Consider the following 23,686-nt stretch of genomic DNA (forward strand, 5'->3'; position numbering starts at 1 on the left):
CTTTCCCTTAGTTGCAGTAAGAATTGGTAGTAAGAAGAATACGTAGGTTGAGTTGGGTCATCCACCTATTTCTCTCTAGTGTTCAATTCTTCCTTCATTCACTTTCCAGATCCCTGAATCAGAGCTTAGGGGACTGACACCCCCCCCCCCATGAAATGCACTTTAGGAAGCCTCTGTGGCCAAAATAGTGGTCAACCTGGATATGCCACCCGTCCTCATAATTACCTCCTTCATTACAGGTACCTGAGGACCAAAGGTCAGTGCCAAGTCAGGGAGTAGATAACTTCTTCAAGTGATAACAGTTAGCCCTAGTAAACAGAGATGTGAAGGCTCTGGAACTATTGAGCTAAGTAACCTGATGCGATTCCTTCAAAGCAGAGCTTCTAAAAAGGTAGAAAGATATGGAGTAAAAACAAACCTGGGGAGAACCATCAGCTCTTGGGAGGAGCAGTGACTGCGGATTGAGAAGCAGACCATAAGATAATCACCAATGGGAGGGTAATCACTACTCAGGTAAGTAGAATGTATCACTAAAAGAAAGTGAAGCTAACAATGACATGTGTCATCTTTGAGGAAGTGTCCCTGGAAACTTTGGTGGACAGAAGACCTTGAGTAGCCCAGCTGTAACTACACGTAGCCCTCTTTACAGGGAGGAGCCAACTTAAATCTGGCTCTCTTGGTTAGATACTAGTAAGGGGTCAAAAACTGGTATCCCTAGGGGTTCTAGGTTTCCAGGTTCACTTGTACTATGAATGCTTTCAAACTTCAAAATATAGCCTGGGCTTCTGCTACTGCTCCAATAAGTTGGGTTAGAATCACAAATGAAGAAGCAGGAAATTGCTTGACGGAATTAGGCCAGTTATAATTATGTCATGCAACTCTGCAAAGACTTGGTGAACTTGGGAATTCCCTCCATTAACAGAAATGGCCATTCATTCAGTAAGATTGCTTATCATTCATGGTACTGTATGATCACAGATGGAAGAGAGCTCAAAAGCCATCTAACACAACTCACCATCATTTTACAGAGAAGAAAACTAAGGTCCAGGAAGATTTAGAGGCAGCTAGGTGGCACAATAAATAAAGTGCTAGGTTGGGGTCAGGAAAACACAAGCTCAAATACGGCCTCAAACAGCCTGTTTTACCATCTGTCTGATGGTAAAGTGGGCAAGTCACTTAACCTCAGTCTGTTTCCTGTTTCCTGAACTGTAAAATGGGGATGATTATAGTACCTACCTCCCTGAGTTGCTATAAGAATTAAATGACATAAAAAAAATAAAGTCCTTACTTAGCACAGTACTAGCACACAGGAGGCACTTAACATATGCTTGTTTGTTTTTTAAGTGACTTATCTGAAGCTACATAGATCATAAGTCACAGATTTGCACCCGACTTCTCTGACATTAGAGGCATTGCTCTTTCCATCGTACCAGGTAACCCTTTGGTACCTTATCTGGCCACTAGACCCAGATGGCTCTGGAGGAGAAAGGAGACTGCTGACTTTGCACAGCCCTCCCTCATTTAAATCCAATTCACTTGCATGTCATGGCATTACCTCCATGATGTCATAATCCTCAAGGACAAACAACACCAACAGCGAAGCCCTAAGGATCTGCTAATACCGCAAAGAAGTGATTTGCCCAGGGCCACTCGACATATACCTCAGGTGGCTTTGAACCTGGGTCTTTTTGACGTTAAGTCCAATATTTTATCTACTACGGGATTATTTCCTACTAGAAACAGGAAGCAGGGAGCAGCAACAGCTATAATAAGGTCTCAAGGCAACCTTCCTAGAGGAGAAGGTTGGATTAGATAATATATAAAGCCATTTCTAATTCTGTATGCGATGATTTACATGCTGCCCCCATATCATGCTATTAATTAATGTTTAGGAATATTCTAACACATACTGTATGGCTTACTCTTAGGGCTGATGATTTCTCCAAGTGGGGGGAAAAATGCAAATACTAGATTGGTATACAAATCCAGCATTTTAAGTCTATCTACTGAGAATCCCTCCTTCAAGTTTTCAGTTAGAGATACTAAAACATATGGAAGAAATGCGCAACTTAGACCGCTTCAGCTTCAGGGACTCAGCTTTCCTATTAACAACATCTTTGGCTCTACTCTTGTTAGAAGGTCTGCAAATCTTTCTCAACTCTAAACAGAACTATCCATCTGTGAGATACAGATCCAGTTCTGGCAAAGATAGGAACGTTTTAACCATCGTCTCTTCTATACCACCATGGGTTCCATTCTTCAAGGTTTGGTGCTTTCCTTGAAGTCTGCTAGGGGAGGAGAGAGAGAAAGGACAGAAAAGGTCAGGTAACTCCTCACAGCAATCCAGCCGGCACTTGTGTGAACCCTGATGGGCCAGGGAGAAAGAGAAGAGGAGAAGCAGCAAAGAGATAAGAGACAAAACAAGCGAAAGGAGAAGGAATTCTTTTTTAAAAAATAGGCTGGACTTTCGAAAAATACTTAAAAAAATTAGGTGGAATTAGCTGAAATTTAAAGTGCAATTTACCAGCCATGAAATAGAAACCCCCCTTTTAAACTTTCTTTGACTGTTTTACTTATTTCTCCATCTGTATCTGCCATTTTTCCTTCCACCAAGCACACCTGTGCTTCTTCTTTGTCTTTCTCCCTAGTCTTTCTACCTGAGCAATTCAAAACACATTCCTGTTTGAACAGATTTATAAAAGTCTTTGGTAGAGATCACCCCCGAGGCTGCAAGAAAATATCCTATTTATCATCCATCACTTAGCAGATCTCTGAGAAAAGATGAGCGGAACAAGAGTGATTCATGTAACTTGCAACATGCTTCCCTATTTAATGGCTCACTTGTTTAAAAAAAAGCAGAACTCAGACACCTCTAGGATATTTTACTGGAAGCATCATCAAGCTGCATATGCTAGTTCATGAAATTGTTGGAACAGTTCAGGTTATTTTTGAAGGATGCATGTATCTTTCAAGAGAGGAACAGTGGAGGATATAGGAATTGCCCTCAGGTTCAGGAAGACCTAGGTTCAAGTCTTCCTTCTGACACGTATAACTTTGGGAATTTGGGAAAATCATTTAACTACTCACTGTCCAAGGTATCTTTCTAAGACTGTAAAAGAAAAAAGCTTTGATAGAGAGAGATCCCCATACTGATAACATAAAAAATTGGGGCAGATATTTAAAAAAAACCTTTTCTATAAAACAGATTTATTACATAAAACAGACTCAATATAATTGAAAAATGTATAATTATATTATAATAATATTATAATAATTGTGTAATATAATAATATAATAAATTATAATAAAAATTTAATAATAATAATAATAATAAATTCAATATAAACTAATTATCATCCCAAATATATTTTACTAAATTGCATTTTTCAGGCTGGTAAGAGCATTAAGATTAGGTGATGAGAGGCAGCTTTAAATCAGTGGGGTGGAAGGTTCAAATTGCCCAATCAAATTAAATCATTTCAATTCAACATTTATTAAGTGCCTAGGCATGAGCCAGGCTGATTGAACCAGGCAAAGTACTGGGTATTGAGGATAAAAAAGGCATAAATGAAGTCTCAGTCCTAGAGGAGGCTACAGTTTCATAAAGAAGATACAGTTGTTGGGTCAGGGAAGGAAACCAGGGAGCATCAACAGCTATAATAAGGTCTCAAGGCAAATATGGCAAAAGTCTCAGCTTTCAGTTATTCAAAAGAAAATAAATGATCCCGCAATAAGTAGCTCTACAAGCACATTCAAATATCCTTTCATTTGGTCTACCAAAGCCAAATTTTAAATCATGAAAGTTGCCATTCAAATGAATAATTCCAGGTACTATGTTAGTTTCGAGAGCGGCTGCTTTCTGTTTAAAATCCATGATTTCACAGCATCTACTGCTTTCTTTTCCTTAAATTTCCTACAGTTTTATAGCTCTCCTGATTAATTTTTGATTTGTTCTTTGGGAAACACCAAGATGGTGACCGAGAAAAACGTTTCTATTGGCATCTTGAACTACTTTAAATAATATCCAAGTAGAATTTGAAAAAAGAGCTGTCTTTAATTGGCAGGAAACAACTGGATTTAAGACCACCACTACACAAATAAAACAAAGTTAAAATATTTTAAAAAGTTAAAACATGACATTTTCTTCATCTAGATTTTTTTCTCTACAGACCAATTAAAATAAAAGGTTGAAAAAAATGGACCAAGTCCTAGTAAAGAGCTTCTACCTCTGTTATCTACATTTCAAGCTTTCCTTATGGATTAATCAATCAGCAAATATTTATTAAGCACCTACAATGTGCCAGGCATTGTACTACATGCAGAGGACACAAGTACAAAGAATGAAATAATCCCCTACTCACAAGAAGCCTACATTCTAAGTCTCAGAGTCAAACCTGACCACATGCTGCCAGTATCCTGGACTTCTTTATGCTCTTTTAAAACAAGGTCTTCCCAAGAGGAAGCAAAGAAAATACTTTGGAAACTAATTCAAACGGAAGGGACATTACACAGAGAGTCAATTTCAGGAGCAGAAAAGTCTATGTAACATGTTGAATCACAGCAGAGAAGCTCAAACAATGTGCCTGCCACTTGGGTGTTTCCGAGGCTCCGATGGGACTAACACTTGCCTTCCATATTGTCTACTAAAATTCACCTAATGAATATGATAGAACTTACCTTGGAAGGGTGACTACTTTCCCCCTTCTTTTATTGCAATAAAATTAAAATGAAATGTTTTATTTTTAAAATGAGACTTTCAAATTCAAACTCTCTCTTTTAACTAAAATGTCCTTTGAAAATGCTTAACAGTTTGAAGTAAACTTATTCTAGGTTATAATTAGAATGCCAGAATGCTATTTAAAAATAACACAAGAAAACAAAACAAAAAAAATGCCTCATTCTAGAAAACAAGGAATCAATAATATCATAATCTGACTTACCATATTAGAGCTAAGACCCAGACGGACTTTTTTCCCTTCTCTATAGTTATTCGTAGTGTAGCATGCTATTAATTATAGTATATTTATATAATATATAATATAATAATATTCTTACTAATCAAGAAGGAATTTCCGTACCCATCCTGTAGGTTGTCTCTATGCTGCAAAGGATGAGAAACCAAATACATTAATTTCTGGCTTGCCTTTTGTAAATGTTCATGAGAGTTGTCATGTCATGGAAACGACAGGTTGCCCAACTGCTGATAAAGTCTATGAATAGACACTAGATGACGAATTGGTGGATGAAAGTTTTCAGTTGACAATGATATCTATATAGAGGGGCAGCTAGGTGGTACAGCAGATAAACTGCTGGGCCTGCAGTCAGGAAGACTCATCTTCCTGAATTCAAATCTAGCCTCAGACACTTCCTAGCTATGTGATCCTGAGCAAGTCACTTCATTCTGTTTGCCTATTTTCCTCATCTGCCAAATGAGCCGGAGAAGGAAACAGCAAACCACTCCAGTATCTGTGCCAAGAAAACCCCAAAATGGGGTCATGACAACTCAGACACAACTGAAAAATTAAACATAACTGAAAGATGATTGAAGGAAATCTATAGAGATTTTCACAATAAGATTATCAAGAATGAGGCTTTTTTTTTTCAGTTACATGGTTTTAAACTAGAAATTTAGCAAAGAATACTAGAGGTGGTCATTTTAACTGCCCTTGGTTTCCAAGTAAATGAGTTTCATTAGCCCCAGTGATGTTGCTTGAAATACAGACATGGGGTTTCCACCACTTTTGTCTCTCTCCTAATAGCAGCACTCAGTGACTTTAAGCTAGGAATACAGAAGGCTGAGGTGTGGGCAGACAGACCAATTTCCTGACTCATGGAAGGCAGCAAAGTCAAACCAAAAAGTCAACAAGCACTTATTAAACTCTCTGCACCCTAGTTTCCTCATGTTTAAAGTGAGGGGGAATGGACTCAATGCTCTCTAAGTTCTGATCCATTTCTAAATCTATGATGATCTTACACTATTGTTGCTTACCTTGGGCCTTGGCAACAGGGAATTATCTTGCTCATTCTCATGGACAAAGAATGAAAAGAACCATGTTTGGATTATAGCAAATTCTGACTGGTTATTATGAGGCCTCCTCCTTTCATCCTATTCAGCTTAAAGGAGTAAGGTGAGAGCTTTTTTAGACAGAAGTGCTAGACAACTAGATTCCAAGAAACAACTCCCACAGCTGCTGCAAAACACTCATTGCTACTGTCATTCCTTTATTATCTATAATTATAGAATACCCATGAATTATTAGAGGAAGAACTAGAGTATTGTTTTTAAAATTTGCTTGATTTCTTTCAGGATGCAGAAAATAAAGAATTTAGCCAAACTACGCACAAGGTGTCATCTTACCATCGCATGGGGCACAAACTGAAACCGTACCGGTCTGCACTAGAAAAGAGCTGGCAATGTACTCATCATCAGTGTCAGAGTCCTGAACTGGCTGGATGGCACTAGTACTTAGCAACCACCTCTGGTTGTCATGGAGATTGGGTGATGGAGGAGGGGAATGTGTATGTTCAATAACTGATGGACTAGATGAGGAGGATGGCATGGGAGGACCTAGGAAAAAATAAAAAAAAAAAACACAATTTCAAATATGGGTCAAAATAATGTACAAGGGACAGATCACGTCCTCACTATTTTATTATGAAAATATTAATATAAAGAAACACCAATAATATAGATCTATTTAAATTGATAACAGCAACCAAATGATTCAGTAAACAGTTCTAAAGTATGATGAGACAAAGTAACTATAAGCAGAAATTTGACATGGCTCCTCCAAGATTTAGCTATAAACCTCATTAAATTGTACTCTGATTTTCTTCAACGGATGATTCTAAAAGTCTAAAATTCAGAAATCACTGTTTGTTCTGGACTAAGCAGGCAGAAACGTTTGCAAAGCAAACATACACGCACCTGCACGATTCTTCTGTTTTATCATACTTCATTGTCCTACTGAACAAATAGGCAGTTGCAAGTAGGCATAGTTCAAGATCCCTGCCTGCTCATAAGAATTAATCAAGAATTAAGAAATAACTAGGAAGACATTTATTTTGTGAAACATGTATGTTCCCAATACAGAGAAATCTGGTACACTAAACTGGTTTCAGCAGAGGTCACTTGCATCAAATGTTTAAAAAATTAAAAAAAAAGCAGAATCATAGACTTTTGAAATCAGAAGGAAACTCACAGATCCTGTACTCAGGGGTTTGTAACTAAGCAGGAATCTCTCTAGACCATTACTGACCTACGTTCGTCCTGCCTCCTCTTGAAAATCTCCAGGGCAGAGGAACTCTACAACCTCCAGAGGCTGTCTATTCCACTTCTGGGCAGCTCTGTTAAGAGATTCTGCCTTAAATGCTTCCATGAAACCTCCATTCTCTGTTTCTAGTTCAATATTCCAGAGTCAAGCAGCATTATCACTCTTCCATCTGACAGCCCTTTAAAAACTTGAATGTTACCTCTTCTGTGTTTTCTTATGGTATTCACTTTCTTGTATCTTCATCCTTTCCAGTACCTTTTTTCCTGCCTACAAACATATTCAAATTTTCTTTTTTGAAACAAACAAAATATTCTTCCTTCAACCTTTCAATAAACTCAAATTTTCATTTCTTTTCTCATCATCCCTTTCCCTGTTATGCTTGTTGAATCAAGTCTACACTTCCCAATTCCGCTTAATTACCACTGACTTTTTCCTTAGCTCCTTGTAATGGAGCTTCTAACCTGAGCATTCTACAAAAATTGACCTCTCAAAGGTCATAAAAGGCAACTCAATGTCCAACATCAGTTACCTTTTTTAAAAACACAAAAACCTTAACATTCCTTAACCATACTCGCTCTAACACTCTTCTCTCAGGGAGTCAACTGTCCTGGCTTCCCTAATACAGCTATTGCATGACTTCCCTTCTAGCTTTCTCATTTCTTTTTTTCTGTATCCTTCGTTAGCCTTTCTACTTCTTTAATGTAGATTTTCTCTAGGTTCAGACCCTAGTCTTCTCTCACTACTGAATTATCTACTCCTATTGTTATAGATGATTTCTAAATCTACATTTATGATAAATGTTTATAGAGTCAAACTGAATATAACCCAGAGTTCCAGACTTAAATTTCCAATTGTCTATTGAACATTTCCACCTAGAGGTACTGGTACCTCAATGTATCCAAAACTGAACTCATCATCTTTTCACCTGCATTGAGTCTTATTTGTGACATTTTCCTTTCTTATTAATAGTATTCTCTAAGTTCATTCTCCATGTTTGAAATCTCAGTCACCTTGGACTTCCTCTTAATGGCTATAAAGAACCAAAGGAAATCTGTGAATAATATTTAAGACATATACGTAAGTAGAAGAAATGGATATTTCCTAAGAATCTGTGAGCTCATGAAAATGGACAGTATCTCAAAACAAATGACAAAAAGCATTCACACTTAATCCACAGCAGGTTACAGTCTTACTTGTCCCACACATCCACTCTAAAACCAAGTTCAGTGTTGAAAAATGTGTCTCACTCCCTCCTCCCCTCCCCCCATTCATACTGTCAACATTCTTACTCTTCAGATCCTCTTTATTTATCTCTGGACCACTGAAATCTACACCTAACAGGTCTATGCCTTCACTATCTTCGCCTTCCAATCCATCCTGCCTTCACATTCCTGCGAATATGATCTTCCTAATTCACAAATCTGTTTGATGACATCACTCTATTTATCAGTAAGTGACATTGCCTCTGAACTAACTACTCAATAAAGTCCAAAGGTCTTTAACTATTTACAGCTGTCTACCAAATGGTTCCAATTGACCTTTCCAGTCTTTTCTTACATATTCTACCTGGTCAAATTATATTATTCATTAACTCCTAAAACCCCTCCCAAGTTTTCCTGCATTTTTCCCATTTTTGCCCAAGTTAGGCCATACAGGCGACACAGAATATGCTCTTCCTCATCTCACTTCTTAATATACTCTCCATTCTTCAATTACCACTTTTTCATGAAACCTCCTGTGACCCGCCTCAGCTAGAAATGATTTCTCAACATCACATTGCTCCTCCGCACTTACCAGATTCTGATGTCTTGTCACCCAATCATACAATATTTTTAAATCCTCAAAGACAAAGTGGCACAATTGAAAAAGCAAGGGCTTTGGAGTCAGAAAAGCTAAGTTCCAATGCTACTCTGGTGCCTAATAGCTGTGGGACCTTAAGTAAACCACTTAACTTCCCTGACCCTCAAATTTTTCATTTGTAAAATAAAGGGGTTAAACTAGATGAGATCCTCTTATCCATTTTTTGTATCATGGATCACTTTGGACAGTTTAGTGAAGCCTATGGACCCCCCTTCTGAGAATAATGTTTTTACAATAATAGTATTTATATATCACTTTAATGTTTGCCCAGTACTTTACGAATATTATTTCATTTTATCCTCATAACAACCTTGTAAGGTAGGTGCTATTGTTATCCCCATTTTACACTTGAGGAAACTGAGGCAGAAAGTGGTTAAGTGCCCTGCCTAGGATAATACAATTAGTCTGTGTCTGAAGTCATTTTTGTATGCATGCTGTCCTAACTTCAGATATAGCGTTCCATGCATTGTAAAATAAAATACACAGGATTACAATGAAAACCAATTATACTGAAATACAGTTTTCAAAAAAAATTTTTTTTTCAATCACAGACTACAGGTTCCAGCAAGATGGCCTCTGAGGTTCCTACCAAATCTATAGCTATACCTGCTTATCCTCACCCAATCATCCATCACTGTGCAGTGCAAATAGTTGATTCCTAAGTAGTTCTGTTGTATATAGCTCTACCATAGTTCCTTTAGATTGAACTTATTACTTCAAGGCTGCATATGATACATCCGTGACTCTCAAGAAACTGTAATCCATTTGGAACAAGGATACATTAATGGTAGAACTGTCAAATAATTTCAATACTTCAAAAGATCTTTGATTCCATCTCTAAGAATACTTCTTGGCCTTCAAACACGTTGTATGGTTTGTCCTTTATTCTTGAAGAGGACCATGACATCAGAAAGATGATGCCAAGACTTGTAAGTGAATTGGATTTAAGTGAGGGAGGGCCGTGCGAGGTCACAAGCCTCACTTTCTCCTCTGGAGCCACCTGGGTCCAGTGGCCAGATTCAGATCAGGACAACTGGAGATGGCCCATTGCCCCTGACACAACAACTCTTCTAGACATAAATGCCTTAACAGATGGCTCCATGAACTGCTGTGGCCATAAGCTTGACTACCTGGTGGCCAACTTTATGGTGGTGCCAACATACGTGAATACCAACATACAATAAGTCCTACAGGAATTCAGAAAAGGAGGGCAACTTTGTGGCCTGGAATAGTTACAGAAGGTTTCACAAAGTAGATATCTGAATAGAGTCTTGAAAGATATTTATGGAAATAGGAAGTAATTTCATGCGAACTGCACAAATTTCTTTTCAGACATTTGGATGACAATTGGAATGATCGCTGTGTTCTGTGATATTATTTATATCTATGATACTATTTGCATATGAATATTTGTATCTCTTTATAAACGTAAAATTTATTGACAGCTTTATATACCTGACTACTGTCAGGAACAGTACACTACTTATTTACCTCAGAAAGAAATACAGAAAAGAAGCAATGTTAAGGATCTACAGCATTAGGGCCACATATAATTTATAGTTATCTCTTAATTTGGTCATTGGGAAACATTTATAATTAATTCTATTGCATGATAAATTTTCAAAACTATGAATCTTTTAAAAAAAATGCTTGCACTCCTAAGCAATATATTTTGAAAGACATTTTGATTCTTAAGTATAGAGCCAGACAATTATACCTGGGGAAAAAACCCACCTCACTACCACCATAAGGATTAAATTATCTCAGCTGGTGTTCCAAATAATACTAATAAAAAAGGCCACTAATAAAGAGAAACAATTTTATGTAGGCTCCTATTCAAGTAGAATCATAATGTTAGTATGTAAAACCTTTTTAAAAACTGAACAGTTTGGGGGGGTGGGGGGAGAATTACTAACTGGAACATCGTCCCACCCATAGGTGGAGCACTGTGTCTGAAAACCAAGTAAGATTAATGCCTCGTACCTCTATTTAGAAAGTGCTTCACCCACAGCATTAACATACACTGACAACAAGGTATTAAAATGGAAAATTTTACAGTGTCATTTTACCCTCTAGTGACGGGCTCACTTGAACAACAGTAGCCCAAGAGGTTTGCGGAATGTGATGACAGAGTTATCTTCCCTCCTTGTAAATGAGTAACACATTGTTGGTAATTCCTTGGATTGCCTGCTTCCTGTTTGTTTTTTTTCTTTCAGACTACATGTTAAGTCACTCTCATTTCTGATTTGTTTCCGGTTTGGTTGTTTTTTTTTTCCTGGTTTGTTTGTTTCCCGTCTGATCCTGACAGTAAGTCCTATGACCAAAGCCAGACTTCAAAATGTAGGTGTCCGACGCAGTTACAATGTTTATTTCCCTTCCTACTTATACTGTCCTCCGTTTACCTGAAGCTTTACTGTAGTATACACAACTTGGTTCATTATGAAATATCTTCATATCATAAGGAAGAGAATCTTCTAGAACTGAAATATATACATTTAGAAGTATTACTATTAAAAAGCATGGCAGTCTTCCTAGACACAAATCATCCTCCCACGTTCAGAGTGTCCTAGGCAACTGCCTACCTAGCAATTTATTTCTAGTCCTGGCTCTGTCTGTGACTTGTCAATCAATCAAACAGCAAGCATATATTAAGTGCTTACTATTTCACAGGAACTCTCTTAAATGCTGGGGGTAACAAAGCAGAAGTCCAAACAGTGCTGCCCACCATGGGCTTACATTCTAAGGAGAAGACAAAATGTAGGTAAACAGAGAAGTAGAAGTCAAGTTGTCGTTCATCCTCTGCTCTTGAAGAGGACCAGGGCATACAGAGTAGATGGAAGGTGATCTTAGAGGCAAGGCACGAGCATCTGGGGGCACCAGGAAAAGCTTCTTGCGGAAGAGGATGTCTCAGCTGATATTACAGGGAGACAGCCTAGCTCTTTCTCTACAGTGGGCTGCTGTACCAAACCCAGACTGACACCTGAGTCTCGTTTAGTTGAAATCTTGTCTTTTCTTCTGAAATATTCCTTCCGAGTGAGCTCTGCCTTGCTTCTAAAGGGCTGTTTGCAGTGAAAGCACTGCCTGTCACCCTTGATGAAACATCTGATTTATACTGTGTATACTATGCTTATTTTCAGATGACTTCTCTGTGTTTGTAGGTTTCTTTTTTTTTTCTTCCCTCTCTAGAAAAAAAAAATGCTAGTCTGTAGAAGCATGCCATTGACAACACAGACTGCTAGGGTTGGAAAGTACCTTGAAGACCATCAAGCCCAACTCCTTTAGTTTAGAGATTAGAAGGTAGACGATCATGGAGGTCAAAAGGGCGTGCACAAGGTCAGACTGCTGGTTAATGGCAGAGCTGAGATTCAAACCGACGGCCGACTTCTACCGCCAAGCTCTTTCCACCAGACTGAGCTACCTCAGACTATTCTGACCTTCATCTACTAAGTCTCCAAGAGAAGGAACCAAGGATAAAACAGTAGGAGAATAAGATTAAATGACAGGAGTTTTCAAGAAAACTCCCCTTCTCTCTGAGACTACCTCCAATCTCTGTGAGATCACCTCCCATTTACATTGTATACATCTTGTACCATACATAGCTACTTGCATGTTGTCCCCCAATTAGAACACATGGTATTTTTCTCTTTCTTTACAACCTCTATGTTCAGCATTTTACCTGGAACACCAGGAGCACTTAATGCTTGTTGACCAAGTGACTAAAACTCCCCTTAGGAAAGCAGAAAAAAAGTTTCTGAACAAAACTGCTAACAAAAATAGAGGAATAAAGAGAGGGAGACTGTCTTGGAGTTTTTGGACATCTTCATTTGTACTAATTTATTCCTGACAACATGTTCTTAACCCTGTGGACCCAAACAATGTGTTAACCTAAAAGACTCTTTGGTGCCACGTCCAGCTCCTTGAAATCAATCAATCAGTAAGTATTTATTAAGCACTATGTGCTATGCCAGGCACTGGGGAGACAACTACAAAGAATGAAACAATCCCTTTTTCCAAAGAGTTTATGTTCGAATGGGTGAGACAAGTTCATAAAAAATCTGTACAGCATAAATATAACATTTACACCTACATACATCCAAAGTAAATACAAGGTAATTAAGAAGGCAGGGCACTAGAAGTTGGAGGGATCAGGAAAGTGATCAGTGAGCAACAGGAGGGAGTAGGAAAGCAGAGTAGGGAGAAAGGGAGATCATTTGGAACCAAAAGTTTGGTTACTTGTGTCTCTTTTAAATGCAGTAAGCACTAGGAGGTGAGTCAAGTAATGAGGGAACTTAAAAAGGCACATGCTTGGTAATTTGTGGAGACCAAATACTTAGCCAGAAATGTGGCTAGAGTTCAAAGGCATTTCTGGAATCTTTTTTGGGGAACTGTCTCCAAAGCAAGTTATGAAGCTCCTCTTGCAGGCTACTTGACACTCACAGATCTTTTAACTGTGGATATGATACAGAAACAGCTGAAGGTTCTTTGGAGGTAAGTCACATGAATGAACTGGTAATCCTTTTGGGGGGAAGGGAGTCAAAAAACAATAAAGTAATATGACTTGGCCTAAGTCTACTCATCCATAAAATGAGGGGATGGACGAGATGATTGGTCAGGTCCCTTCCAATCACTGTGATTTTCTTGTGTGACTAATTCTATAATTCAAAACTCCCTTGACACCATTGTTCAATTTTCTCCTCCTCGTTCAGCTTCCGATAACAAGGTAGCTCTTCTCCTGCCATTTGCTCTTGTCCCTTCCGTCATCTCACCCCTTTGATGATCCCCCACACTATAATTTTCAGTCTCTCCCTGTCCACTTGCTTCTTTTTCTTCTTCCTAAAAGAGACATGCCTAAGTCCTGGGAAAAAAACCCAAAAAACCTTTAATTTGACCCTGCCATGCCCTCAAACTATCATCTTATCTTCCTCCTTTCACAGCTAAACACAATGCCTAGGATATAGTAAAGCTTTAAAATATGCTTGTTGTTGTTAGAAAATGGCTCTCTATATACCTTGCCTCTACTTTTTATCCTCTCCTTCTCTATTATGATAGGATTTCCAAGATTCTCACTCAACTGAAACGGTTGTCTCCAATGCGACCAATGATCTCTTTATTGCCTCCTCCTTCTTGGCTTTTCTAAAGCCAAGGTCAGCATTAAGCACCTTTTCCTCTTAGAAACCTCTCTTTTCAGGGATTTCATGATACTTCTTTCTCCACATTCTTCTCCCACTCCCTGCTCATCCCTTCTTAAAATTCTTTGCTACAACATCACCCACTGGTCACCCCTCTGTGTGGCTGTTGCCACACAGTGTACTATGTTTTGGGCTTTCTCTTCTCTGTACACCATCCCTCTTGGTGAGCTCATCAGCTCTGATGGGTCTAATGACCACCTCTATGAAGAGGATTGTTGAGTCGTCAGTGCTAGTCTTTCTTCTGAACTCCAGTCTTATATCACCAACTGTGTACTGAACATTTCCAATTATATATCTCTTACGCACCACAAATCATCATGGAAAAACTATTACCTACCCCTAAATCTCTCTTTTTAGGTTCCTTATTTCTCTGAAACAGAATTGTTAAAAAAAAAAAAAAACCACACACACACAACGGTTCCTTCAAATTACCCAAGTTCACAAAATCATCTGGAATTCTTCCTCTTCCTCTCTCTACATATCTGATCACTTGCCAAATTGTGTCAATTCTACCTCCACCCCAACCCTTATATTAATTATTGTCCCTACTCACACACCCACCCCCCTTCATCATCTCTTGGCAAGTACAGACTATGAAAATAACCTACTAACAGGTCCCTCTGCCTCCAGTTTAGCCCACCTCTAACGTACCTGTTATAGGTAAAAAGCATGGTGGGGTAGCTAGGTGGCATCACAGTGCTCAGAGTGCCAGGCCCAGTGTCAGGAATACTCATCTTTCTGAGTTCAAATATGGCCTCAGACACTTACTAGCTGTGTGATCCTCGGCAATTCACTTAACCCCATTTACCTCAGTTTCCTCATCTGTCAAATGAGCTGGAAAAGGAAATGGCGAACCACTTCAGTATCTTTGCCAAGAATACCCTAAATTGGGTCACAAAGAGTTAGAAAACAATTGAACAACAACAATAACAAAGCAAATGGTATTCCTAAAGTACAGGTCTAACCATGTCCTTTCCTTGTTTTTAAAAAAAAAAGTTCCCAGTGGATAAAGTATTTAAGAAAATAGAAACTCCTGTGTTTGGCATTTGAAGTCCTTTACAATCTGGCTCCAGCCCACCTTTCCAAGCCTTACTGTGCTGAACTCCCCATATACCTTCGATGCTCCAGCCATACTGGCTAACTTATACAATGTTCCCCTGTCTCCATGCCTTGGCATGGGCTGTTCCTGTGCCCACAATGAAAGCCCTTCCCACCCACACCTACTTGAATTCTCTAACTTTCTTCAAGATTCAACTTGTTTTACCTCCTGCAAAAGGCCTTACTTATCACCTCCTTTCCTTAGTGTCCCACAGAAATTAATTTGTCAATCTTTTGCATTCTTGTGCAATCCTTTTCCCCATCAATAGAACGCAAACCCCCAGAGGGCAAAGACTGTTTGCTTCCTGTCTGCATCTGCAGTACTGAGCACAGCGTCTGGCACGGGGCAGGCACTTAACAAAAGCTCTGGGAATGAAGGGCCAATCTGTATGACACGTCATCTGAAGAGAAACAGACTCCCATCTGTAGGAAGGGAAATGTTGGGAGAAGAATCTCCTATTTCCCACTAACTTACAGGATTTCAGTTCCAAGAGTATGCTCTCTCATTTAATGGTCAGAATTTGGTTCGTTAAATGTTTTCTTTTTTCCTACTATACTTAGGGTAACAACAAAAATATTTGGCTAGCGTGCCCAGGTATCATATTTCCTGCTCTATGAGGCTGTCTACCATAGACTTCTGTTGTTCTAAAGTACCTTACATTCTCATCCAGGAGTTTTCTCCCCTTCCCAGAGCCTAGAACTAAACTTCATAAAACCTGTAGAAATGTCAGATAGCAGAGAGCAAAATTATTAAGAGCCCCAAGTTGGGATGATGCTATAAAAGTCTGAATGAGTACTTCGGATTATCCCATCAACTGCAGGCTAACTTTTTTCCATTCACTTTCATGACCTAATATGTTGAAGATGAATTAAAATGCATTTTGTGCCAGGAATAAAGGACAAAATTAAGTTGTACAGTATCTCACAAGTGACCCAGCAATAATTTGAACAAGGAAAAGAAAACCAGTGTGAGGTTAAAACTGAGCACTGGATTTAGAGTCTGAAGAGCTAGGTTCAAGTCTCAGTTCCCACACTTCATTGCTTTTGGTCTGCAGGCAACTCACTCTAACTTTCTAGGTCTCAGTTTTCTGAGGTATAAAATGGGAATAACTGCAATCCCTACTTCAGAGGAGAGTTGTGTATACAAAGTAAACCTAAAAATAGTACAGAAACAACAGCTTATGTGAGCTAGCATTTAAATAGTACTTTAAGGTGAGCAAAATGCTTTACAAATATTACCTCATTTGGTTCTCAAAATAACCTCGTCAGGGCAGGTGTTATTATCATTACTTCCATTTTACCCACAAAAAAAGTGAGAACGGGAGAAGTTAAATGACTTGATCAGACTCATAGCTAGAAAGTGTCTGAGGTAGGATTTGAACTCAGATCTTTCTAACTTTGGGTCCTGCATTCTCTCCATTAAACCACATATAAATGTACATTATTTTTGCTGTTGCTGTTACTGTTGTTGTTGTTAACTAGCATTTATATACAGAGTGCTTTAAGACTGTTTGAAGTTGCCAGAAAGTGCAGTGGATAGAGCATGGGGTCAGGAAGATTAGAGTTTTACTACAACCTCAGATATTTCCAGGTTGTATTACCCTGGACAAGTCACCTAACCTTTGCCTGCCTCAACTTCCTCAACTGTAAAAGGGGGAAAATAAAAGCACCTACCTCAAAGGGCAGGGTACATAGGTGGTGCAATGGACTGAGGGCTGGCCCTGATGTCAGGAAGACTCATCTTCATGAGTTCAAATCTGGCCTCAGACACTTACTAGCTGTGTGACGCTGGACAAGTCACTTAACCCTGTTTGCCTCAGCTTCCTCATCTGTAAAATGAGCTGAAGAAGGAAAAGCATACTCTAGTTTCTTTGCTAAGAAAACCCCAGATGGGGTCACAAAGAGTCAGACACAACTGAAAATGACCAGACAGCAATCTCAAATAACTGTTGTTAGGATCAAATGAGATCATTGTAAAAATATTTGTTAAAAAAAAATAGCACTTGGCACAGTGCCTGACATGCAGTTGGAAGTATATAAATGAATGCTTATTACTTCTCCCCCTTGACTACCTGCTCCCAAGGTTTACAAAGTATTTTACAAGCAGTATCAAATTTTGTCCTCACAACAACTCTGAGGAGTAGATGCTATCTTTATCCTCATTTTATACATGAGGAAACTGAGGCGGGCAGAGATTAAGTGATCTGCCCAGGGTCACTTTTATCCTTGAACTGACAATTCTCAATACTCAGATGCAGAGCAGACTGGATACATGAATAGATTTAACAGAACTTGCATTAAATTATTTAAAAATTTAAATTACATTTAAAAATAATCTTTAGTGCTACAACTCTTTATTGCCTAGGAACTTCTGTCCAAAGAACCCACAGGGTTCTGTAAAAGACATAGTTGAAAGCGTTCTATATCCTTCTCCACATTTCTAAATTCTACCTGTGGAAGATTCACAACAGATTCTCTCATTTGGGCACTGAAGAAAATCACATGGGTTTCTGCCTGCAGAGACAATTGCTTTGCTTTAAAGACCAGAGTTTTTAACCTAAAAGATCAACTCTACCTTAAAGAGACAGTTGGTCTATAAACATGACTTAGAGCTTTCTCTTAATAAGAATGATCTTAGAAGCACAATACTCTTATCATAATAGGTTAATTTTAAAAGACTCTTATTAACTTTTCTCAGTTTTGATGCGGTTTTAACAATATACAATCATATGCTTAAATGGCTACACAAAGTTGGTATAACAGTGCTTCCAGGGAAATTTAGATAGTATATTAAAAATTAATCACAGTACTCATGGTTCTATTTTCAAATAACCCTGGAGGTACCGTACTACCTATAGCTTGCTGGTGATCATGTCCCTGGTTTCATAGAAAGTTTTCTTCTATGGCTGGCTCATCACTAAAGTACTCACATTTGAGCCCTTTAGGTTTTGCTTAAATAAACAAAAGATATACTTCTACGTGGAAAGCTGTATTCAGAAAATATTCCCTAATATTTGAAGTTTGGCTTGCTTATGGTTTTTTGCTACTTAAGTCCTAAAGATTTCCAACACTGACCAAGGGATGTACAGCTGCTTGTTGGAAAACAAATTGGCAAATGCTTAGAAAGCTTCAATTCCAAAGGAAATGATGAAATAAATCCTTGAGGGAAGTGAGATAATTGATTATTGCATTTTCTACAACATGGATGAATGTATTAACTACTAGACACATCTGATTCAGCCACCCTTCACAGAATACCAACAATGCACAGCCTGGCTAAGGTAGCTAGGTACAAAAGTTGGAGCAAGCTGCCCATTGGTTTTGGTAGAGTTCGATCTGCTTGTGGGCTGTTGTCAACATTTAATAAGAACCTAATGTGGGTACTGTACTGTTGGGTAGGAAAAGTTATAAAAAATGGAGTAGATCTAATAGTCAGACAACTGGGTTTAGCTGATTCCAACACAAACAGAACTGTACCCCTCAAAGTAGAAAATGAAAAATAAATAAATGATTATTCATAATTGTTCTTGCTGAGATTTCTTTTGCACTGAAAATATACACACACACACACATATACACATACATACAACAGGAATGGATAGTTATTTGTATGTCTCCCCCAACAGATGGTTAGCTCCTTGAGGCAGGGAATGTTTTTTGCCCTTTTTTCGTGTCACCAGCATTCACTTAGCCCAATGCCTGGCACACAGGAAGCTCCTAATAAATGCTTGTTGACTGAGTGGATGATCTCTCTCTTTCTCCCCCCCCCCAGCTACCTACCTACCTACTTCCCTACACACGTATTCAGAGGTCATGTTACTTGCTTCCACTGACCAGAAGTAAGTATAGAAGTGAGAGAAGACTTCGTAATATAAGTATTGTACAAACTATAATAAAGATTTAGGAAATAATAAGAGATGCTGTTTTATGTGGAAGACAGGAAAGAGATAGTGTGATGACAGAAGGGCAGATACAAAGATGAAGGGAGAAGGTTAATCCAGGTATATATATATATTAGGAATGCTATGGAAGTCTGTTTGGCTGAAGTGGAGAGTTGATGCAGAACATTAACGCAAAAAGATGAAGGAGGTGTGCATAACTGGTGAAGCACCTTGAAACATGTCATTAGGGATTTGGACTTGATGTGACAGACATCCTATATAAAAGAGAGACAAAGAAGATGCAAATACACACATAAGTATACTATATACATATACGCTATATATGTGTATGTATACATATATACACAGAATTTGTATGTGTGTTTGTGTATATATGTGTGTCTATACATATACATAACATATGTATGTGTATGTGCATATATGAGAGAATAGACAGAGAGAGAGAGACAGACAGACAGAATTTATTTCCAGGTTTACGATGGTAGAAGAAAAGGCTGGTTCGTACTCAATCTGTTGACTAAGTGCAGTTAAGAAATTCCTGAGGATAGACTTTGGTGGTTTGTTCCAATCAAATCGTGAAATACCACAACTCCCAAAAAGATCAAATGTCAATGGAGAGTTAGTTGAATGGTGGGGACAAGTAGGCTATACACATATTTCCCATGACTATCTATGACCAAGAAGTGGTATCAGGGTTATCATTCTAAAAATACCTGATCGGTAAAGAGGGAGGGCCAATCACACAATGAGAGCAAGGGATAATGAATAAATAACTTGACCTCTCCATTGGTACCCATGAAATGTTTTTGGTTTTGTTTTTAAATCCTAGAGGAAGGGCTCCAATATGCTGATATATCCTTCATGGAGGATCTATAAAAAACATAAACAAGACTTACTGCTCAAGAGAACAGTATGCTAATGGGTCAAAAACTGCACTGAGGGAGGGAGGGAGGGAATAGACTTACTTAGACGAGATCATTGACCCATTGAAGCTAATATTTTGAACCTTGCAAGAGTTCTCCAGGATTCTAATAGTGTCAGAAAGGTAACGTGGTATAGCAGAAAGAGTACTGGATCTGGTATCAGCAGCTCTGCTTGCTATCTGTGTGACCTTAGGAAATTCACTTCATCTCTCTAGGTTTGTTTTTGCATTTGTAAAATGAAGGGACTGAACTATATATGACTCTTGAAGCCCCTTCTTCCTTTAACATTTTATGATTCTACTTGAAATAGAGGTCAAGACTAGCAAATAAGGGAAAATTATTTCTGATTTGACAATGTGTCACTCTATAAATTGTTTCAAATTAGACTAAACTTCCCCTCCCATGCCACAGAGGTCATTTACAGAAGTTCTTTCATTCCAGAAAAAAAAGTGATATAGTAGAAAGACTCCTGACAATCAAGCAAGCTGAGTTTTAGTGCTTAATAATTACTCCATAATTAACTAGCTGTGTGATCTTCTGTAAGCCAGGTAATCTTTCTGGGTAACAGTTTCCTCAAATAAGATATTGTATTAGATGTGGTTCCAACTCTAACTTCCTTTTGTTTTATTCTATGAAAGTGGCGGTACATAAGGAAACAGAGACACAGCAGATGCCCATTCATTAAGGAGTGGCTAAACAAACTGTGATACACAAAAGGAATAGAGTATTACCGATCTGTAAACAGCCAGGAAAAAATACAGAACTGGGTCAAGATACAGGAACATATACAGAGAAATAAGCAAAATCAGGGAAAAAATAACATACATAATCTGTATAAATGTAAAGGGAAAGAACATAAATGTTGTGCACTTATAGTAATCAAACACAACCCCAAAGGAAAAGATATGCCAATGTGTCTCCCCCCCCCCTTTTTTTAACAAAGATAAAAAGACTACGGATATGGAACACTGCCGGGCTCTAATGTTACATTGGCTAATTTTGCTGGACTGATTTCCCCGCTCCTTTCATTCTCTGTTCTAAGGCATAAATTTTTAGCTAGGACAGAGGGAGGGACACATTAGGAAATGAAGGTGATATAAAAATTAAAAAATATGTTTTTTTTAAAAAAAGAAAATGAATGGAAGAATGGATAACCTGGGATAAAATCAAGAACCTAAAATTTTCCCTCCTGTGAAATGAAGATATAATTTTATCATTGTGAGTATTAAAACATGTTTTCTTATACCTGGGGGTTAGGATAGGAATAAAAAGAATGCTTGGGCATTTTTGAGAATATAGGATTTAAGTTATGATTAATTTCACAGGAGCATCTGATATTGTGGGTGGGAACAGGCTAGAGCCAGAGAAGAGGCGTTCTATGTTAAGTACTGGAGTATAAACAAGCTGTATGGTGGGGGGGGGGGGGGCGGCGGCACGCAGCACGCATGTGCACACACACACACAGCTGGCACATGTGTGTATGTGTGACTGTTATGCACTGAAGTACTCCCAGCAAGTAAAATATCAGAGCAGCTCTCTCTCTCTCTCTCTCTCTCTCTCTCTCTCTCTCTCTCTCTCTCTCTCTCTCTCTCTCTCTCTCTCTCTCTCTCTCTCTCTCTCTCTCTCCACCAGAAGAAAAAAGACTGTGTGCCTTCCCATCCCCCTCACATTAGCAGCCAGGGCTTGGTCCTCTGACCTGCTGGTGAGCTGCCATCAGCCGCTCAGAAACCTCACAAGATTTCTAACTGAACCTTCCCAGAAGCTGAAAAGCATGGCACAAATATTGGCAGCTATTTGACTGAGACAGCCAATAGAGGCATTACTTGTGACATTCCTATTCAGGAGTCAAGCAGCCCTACTGTTAGAACAAGACCACACTGATAGAAGACTGAGTTACAAGGCTATTAGGATGTAAATTTCATCATAATGGCATAAAGACGTGAACTACTGAATCTACTGGGGGAAAGCTTTATGAAAGCAGAGCAGAAGAGCTGTAATAACAACAGGTCCAAATGCACACCATATAAATAAAAATACTCTATGTGGTTCTCAGCTTTTCCCTTTTTTCTTTTTAACCTCTCCTTTGGAGGAAGCAGCATGATTCAGGTGGCAAGTTCAGTGGGTCTGGAGTCTGTAGAACTGGGATGAAATGTCTTGTAAGACATTACTTTCCTGCCCTTAACCTATTTGAAACCTCAGTTTCCTCATCTATAAAATAAGAGGATTAAACTCCATGGTTTCTAAGTTCCCTCCTAGCTCTCAATCTATGATCTTTAGAGTCCATATTTTGACATATTGCTCTGGGCTGGGAAGGCTACTAGGCTCTCAACACACTTAAGGGGATTTAGGGGCACTGTCCTATTTAGGAATGCCTTGACATCTTCTAGAAGTTCTCCCATCTGAAACACGATACTATCTAGCAAAGCAACTGGTTTTCACTTACTGATGCTCTCATTCACCAATCTCTTAGTATCACCTGAGGATTCATTAGTTTCCACATACTAATCTAACATGGCGACTCAATTTAGCACTTCTCCTGAACGGTGCAAAAAAGTTTCCAGGGGGCAAAAGAGTGGAACTGCAGACTATACAGTGCCCAGAGCAAATGAAAGTGATCAATTTACACTCTTCTGCTGTCTAAGAATGACAGCTAATGATCCCTATTCATTACGGAATGGTAGAGTCTCCCAACAACCTTATGAGACGGGGAGTATAATGTGATCATCAGCATTTTCTACATGATGACATGCTGGGGCTAGGATTCAAATCCAGATATCCCAATCCCAAGTTCAATGGCACCACTGAATTCCACTCAATTGCACCACTGAAGAAAACAATTTCCGTCCCAAGTAGGGATGAATGCTGTTTTTACAATTCAGTTACAAGGACAGAATATAACTGGATCCCAGCCCACCCATATAAACTTATTTCCTGCTGTTTCCTCTGCAGTGGTAAGGTCAAGTTCCTCACTACTATGCCACAAATTTTCCAACCTCCAAATTATATTTATTAGGCACCTACTCTGGGCACCTACTATTTGTGCTTTATGCAGTTCCCCTCACGTTCTCCTCTGCCCAAATGAACACTCACTACATTTAAAGTCTGGTTTTAAGTGCTGCCTCCACCATATCTTCCCCCAACTCCCCCAGCCTCTGCAAATGCCTCCCTTGTCCTTGCAATTATAGTCAGTATACATTGCCGTGGAATCTTAGTGATCATCTAGCTCGCCTCCCATTTTCATCTGAAGAAGAAACCACGTGGCAGCTGGCTAATTGGTGCAGTGGATAGAGCACTAGGCCTGGAGTCAGGTAGACCTGAGTTCAAATCCAGCCTCAGACACTTAGTAGCTGTGTGACTCTGGACAAGTCACTTCATCCTGTTTTGCCTCATTTTCCTCATCTGTCAAAAGAGCTGGAGAAGGAAATAGAAAACCACTCCAG

The 23,686-nt window shown here is 38.8% G+C and overlaps 1 protein-coding gene across 1 annotated transcript in view; it reads right to left on the reverse strand.

Annotated features, from left to right (window-relative positions):
• The window catches only part of TENM3 (teneurin transmembrane protein 3), an 825,548-nt gene that overhangs the window by 314,646 nt on the left and 487,216 nt on the right, over window positions 1-23,686 (reverse strand). Inside the window, 1 exon segment of the mRNA XM_078148915.1 lies at window positions 6,359-6,568. Coding sequence (XP_078005041.1) covers window positions 6,359-6,568 — 210 coding nt within the window.

This window comes from Phascolarctos cinereus, unplaced genomic scaffold, assembly GCF_003287225.1.
Source record: "Phascolarctos cinereus isolate Bilbo 61053 unplaced genomic scaffold, phaCin_HiC Scaffold_9;HRSCAF=440, whole genome shotgun sequence".
Taxonomy (NCBI): domain Eukaryota; kingdom Metazoa; phylum Chordata; class Mammalia; order Diprotodontia; family Phascolarctidae; genus Phascolarctos; species Phascolarctos cinereus.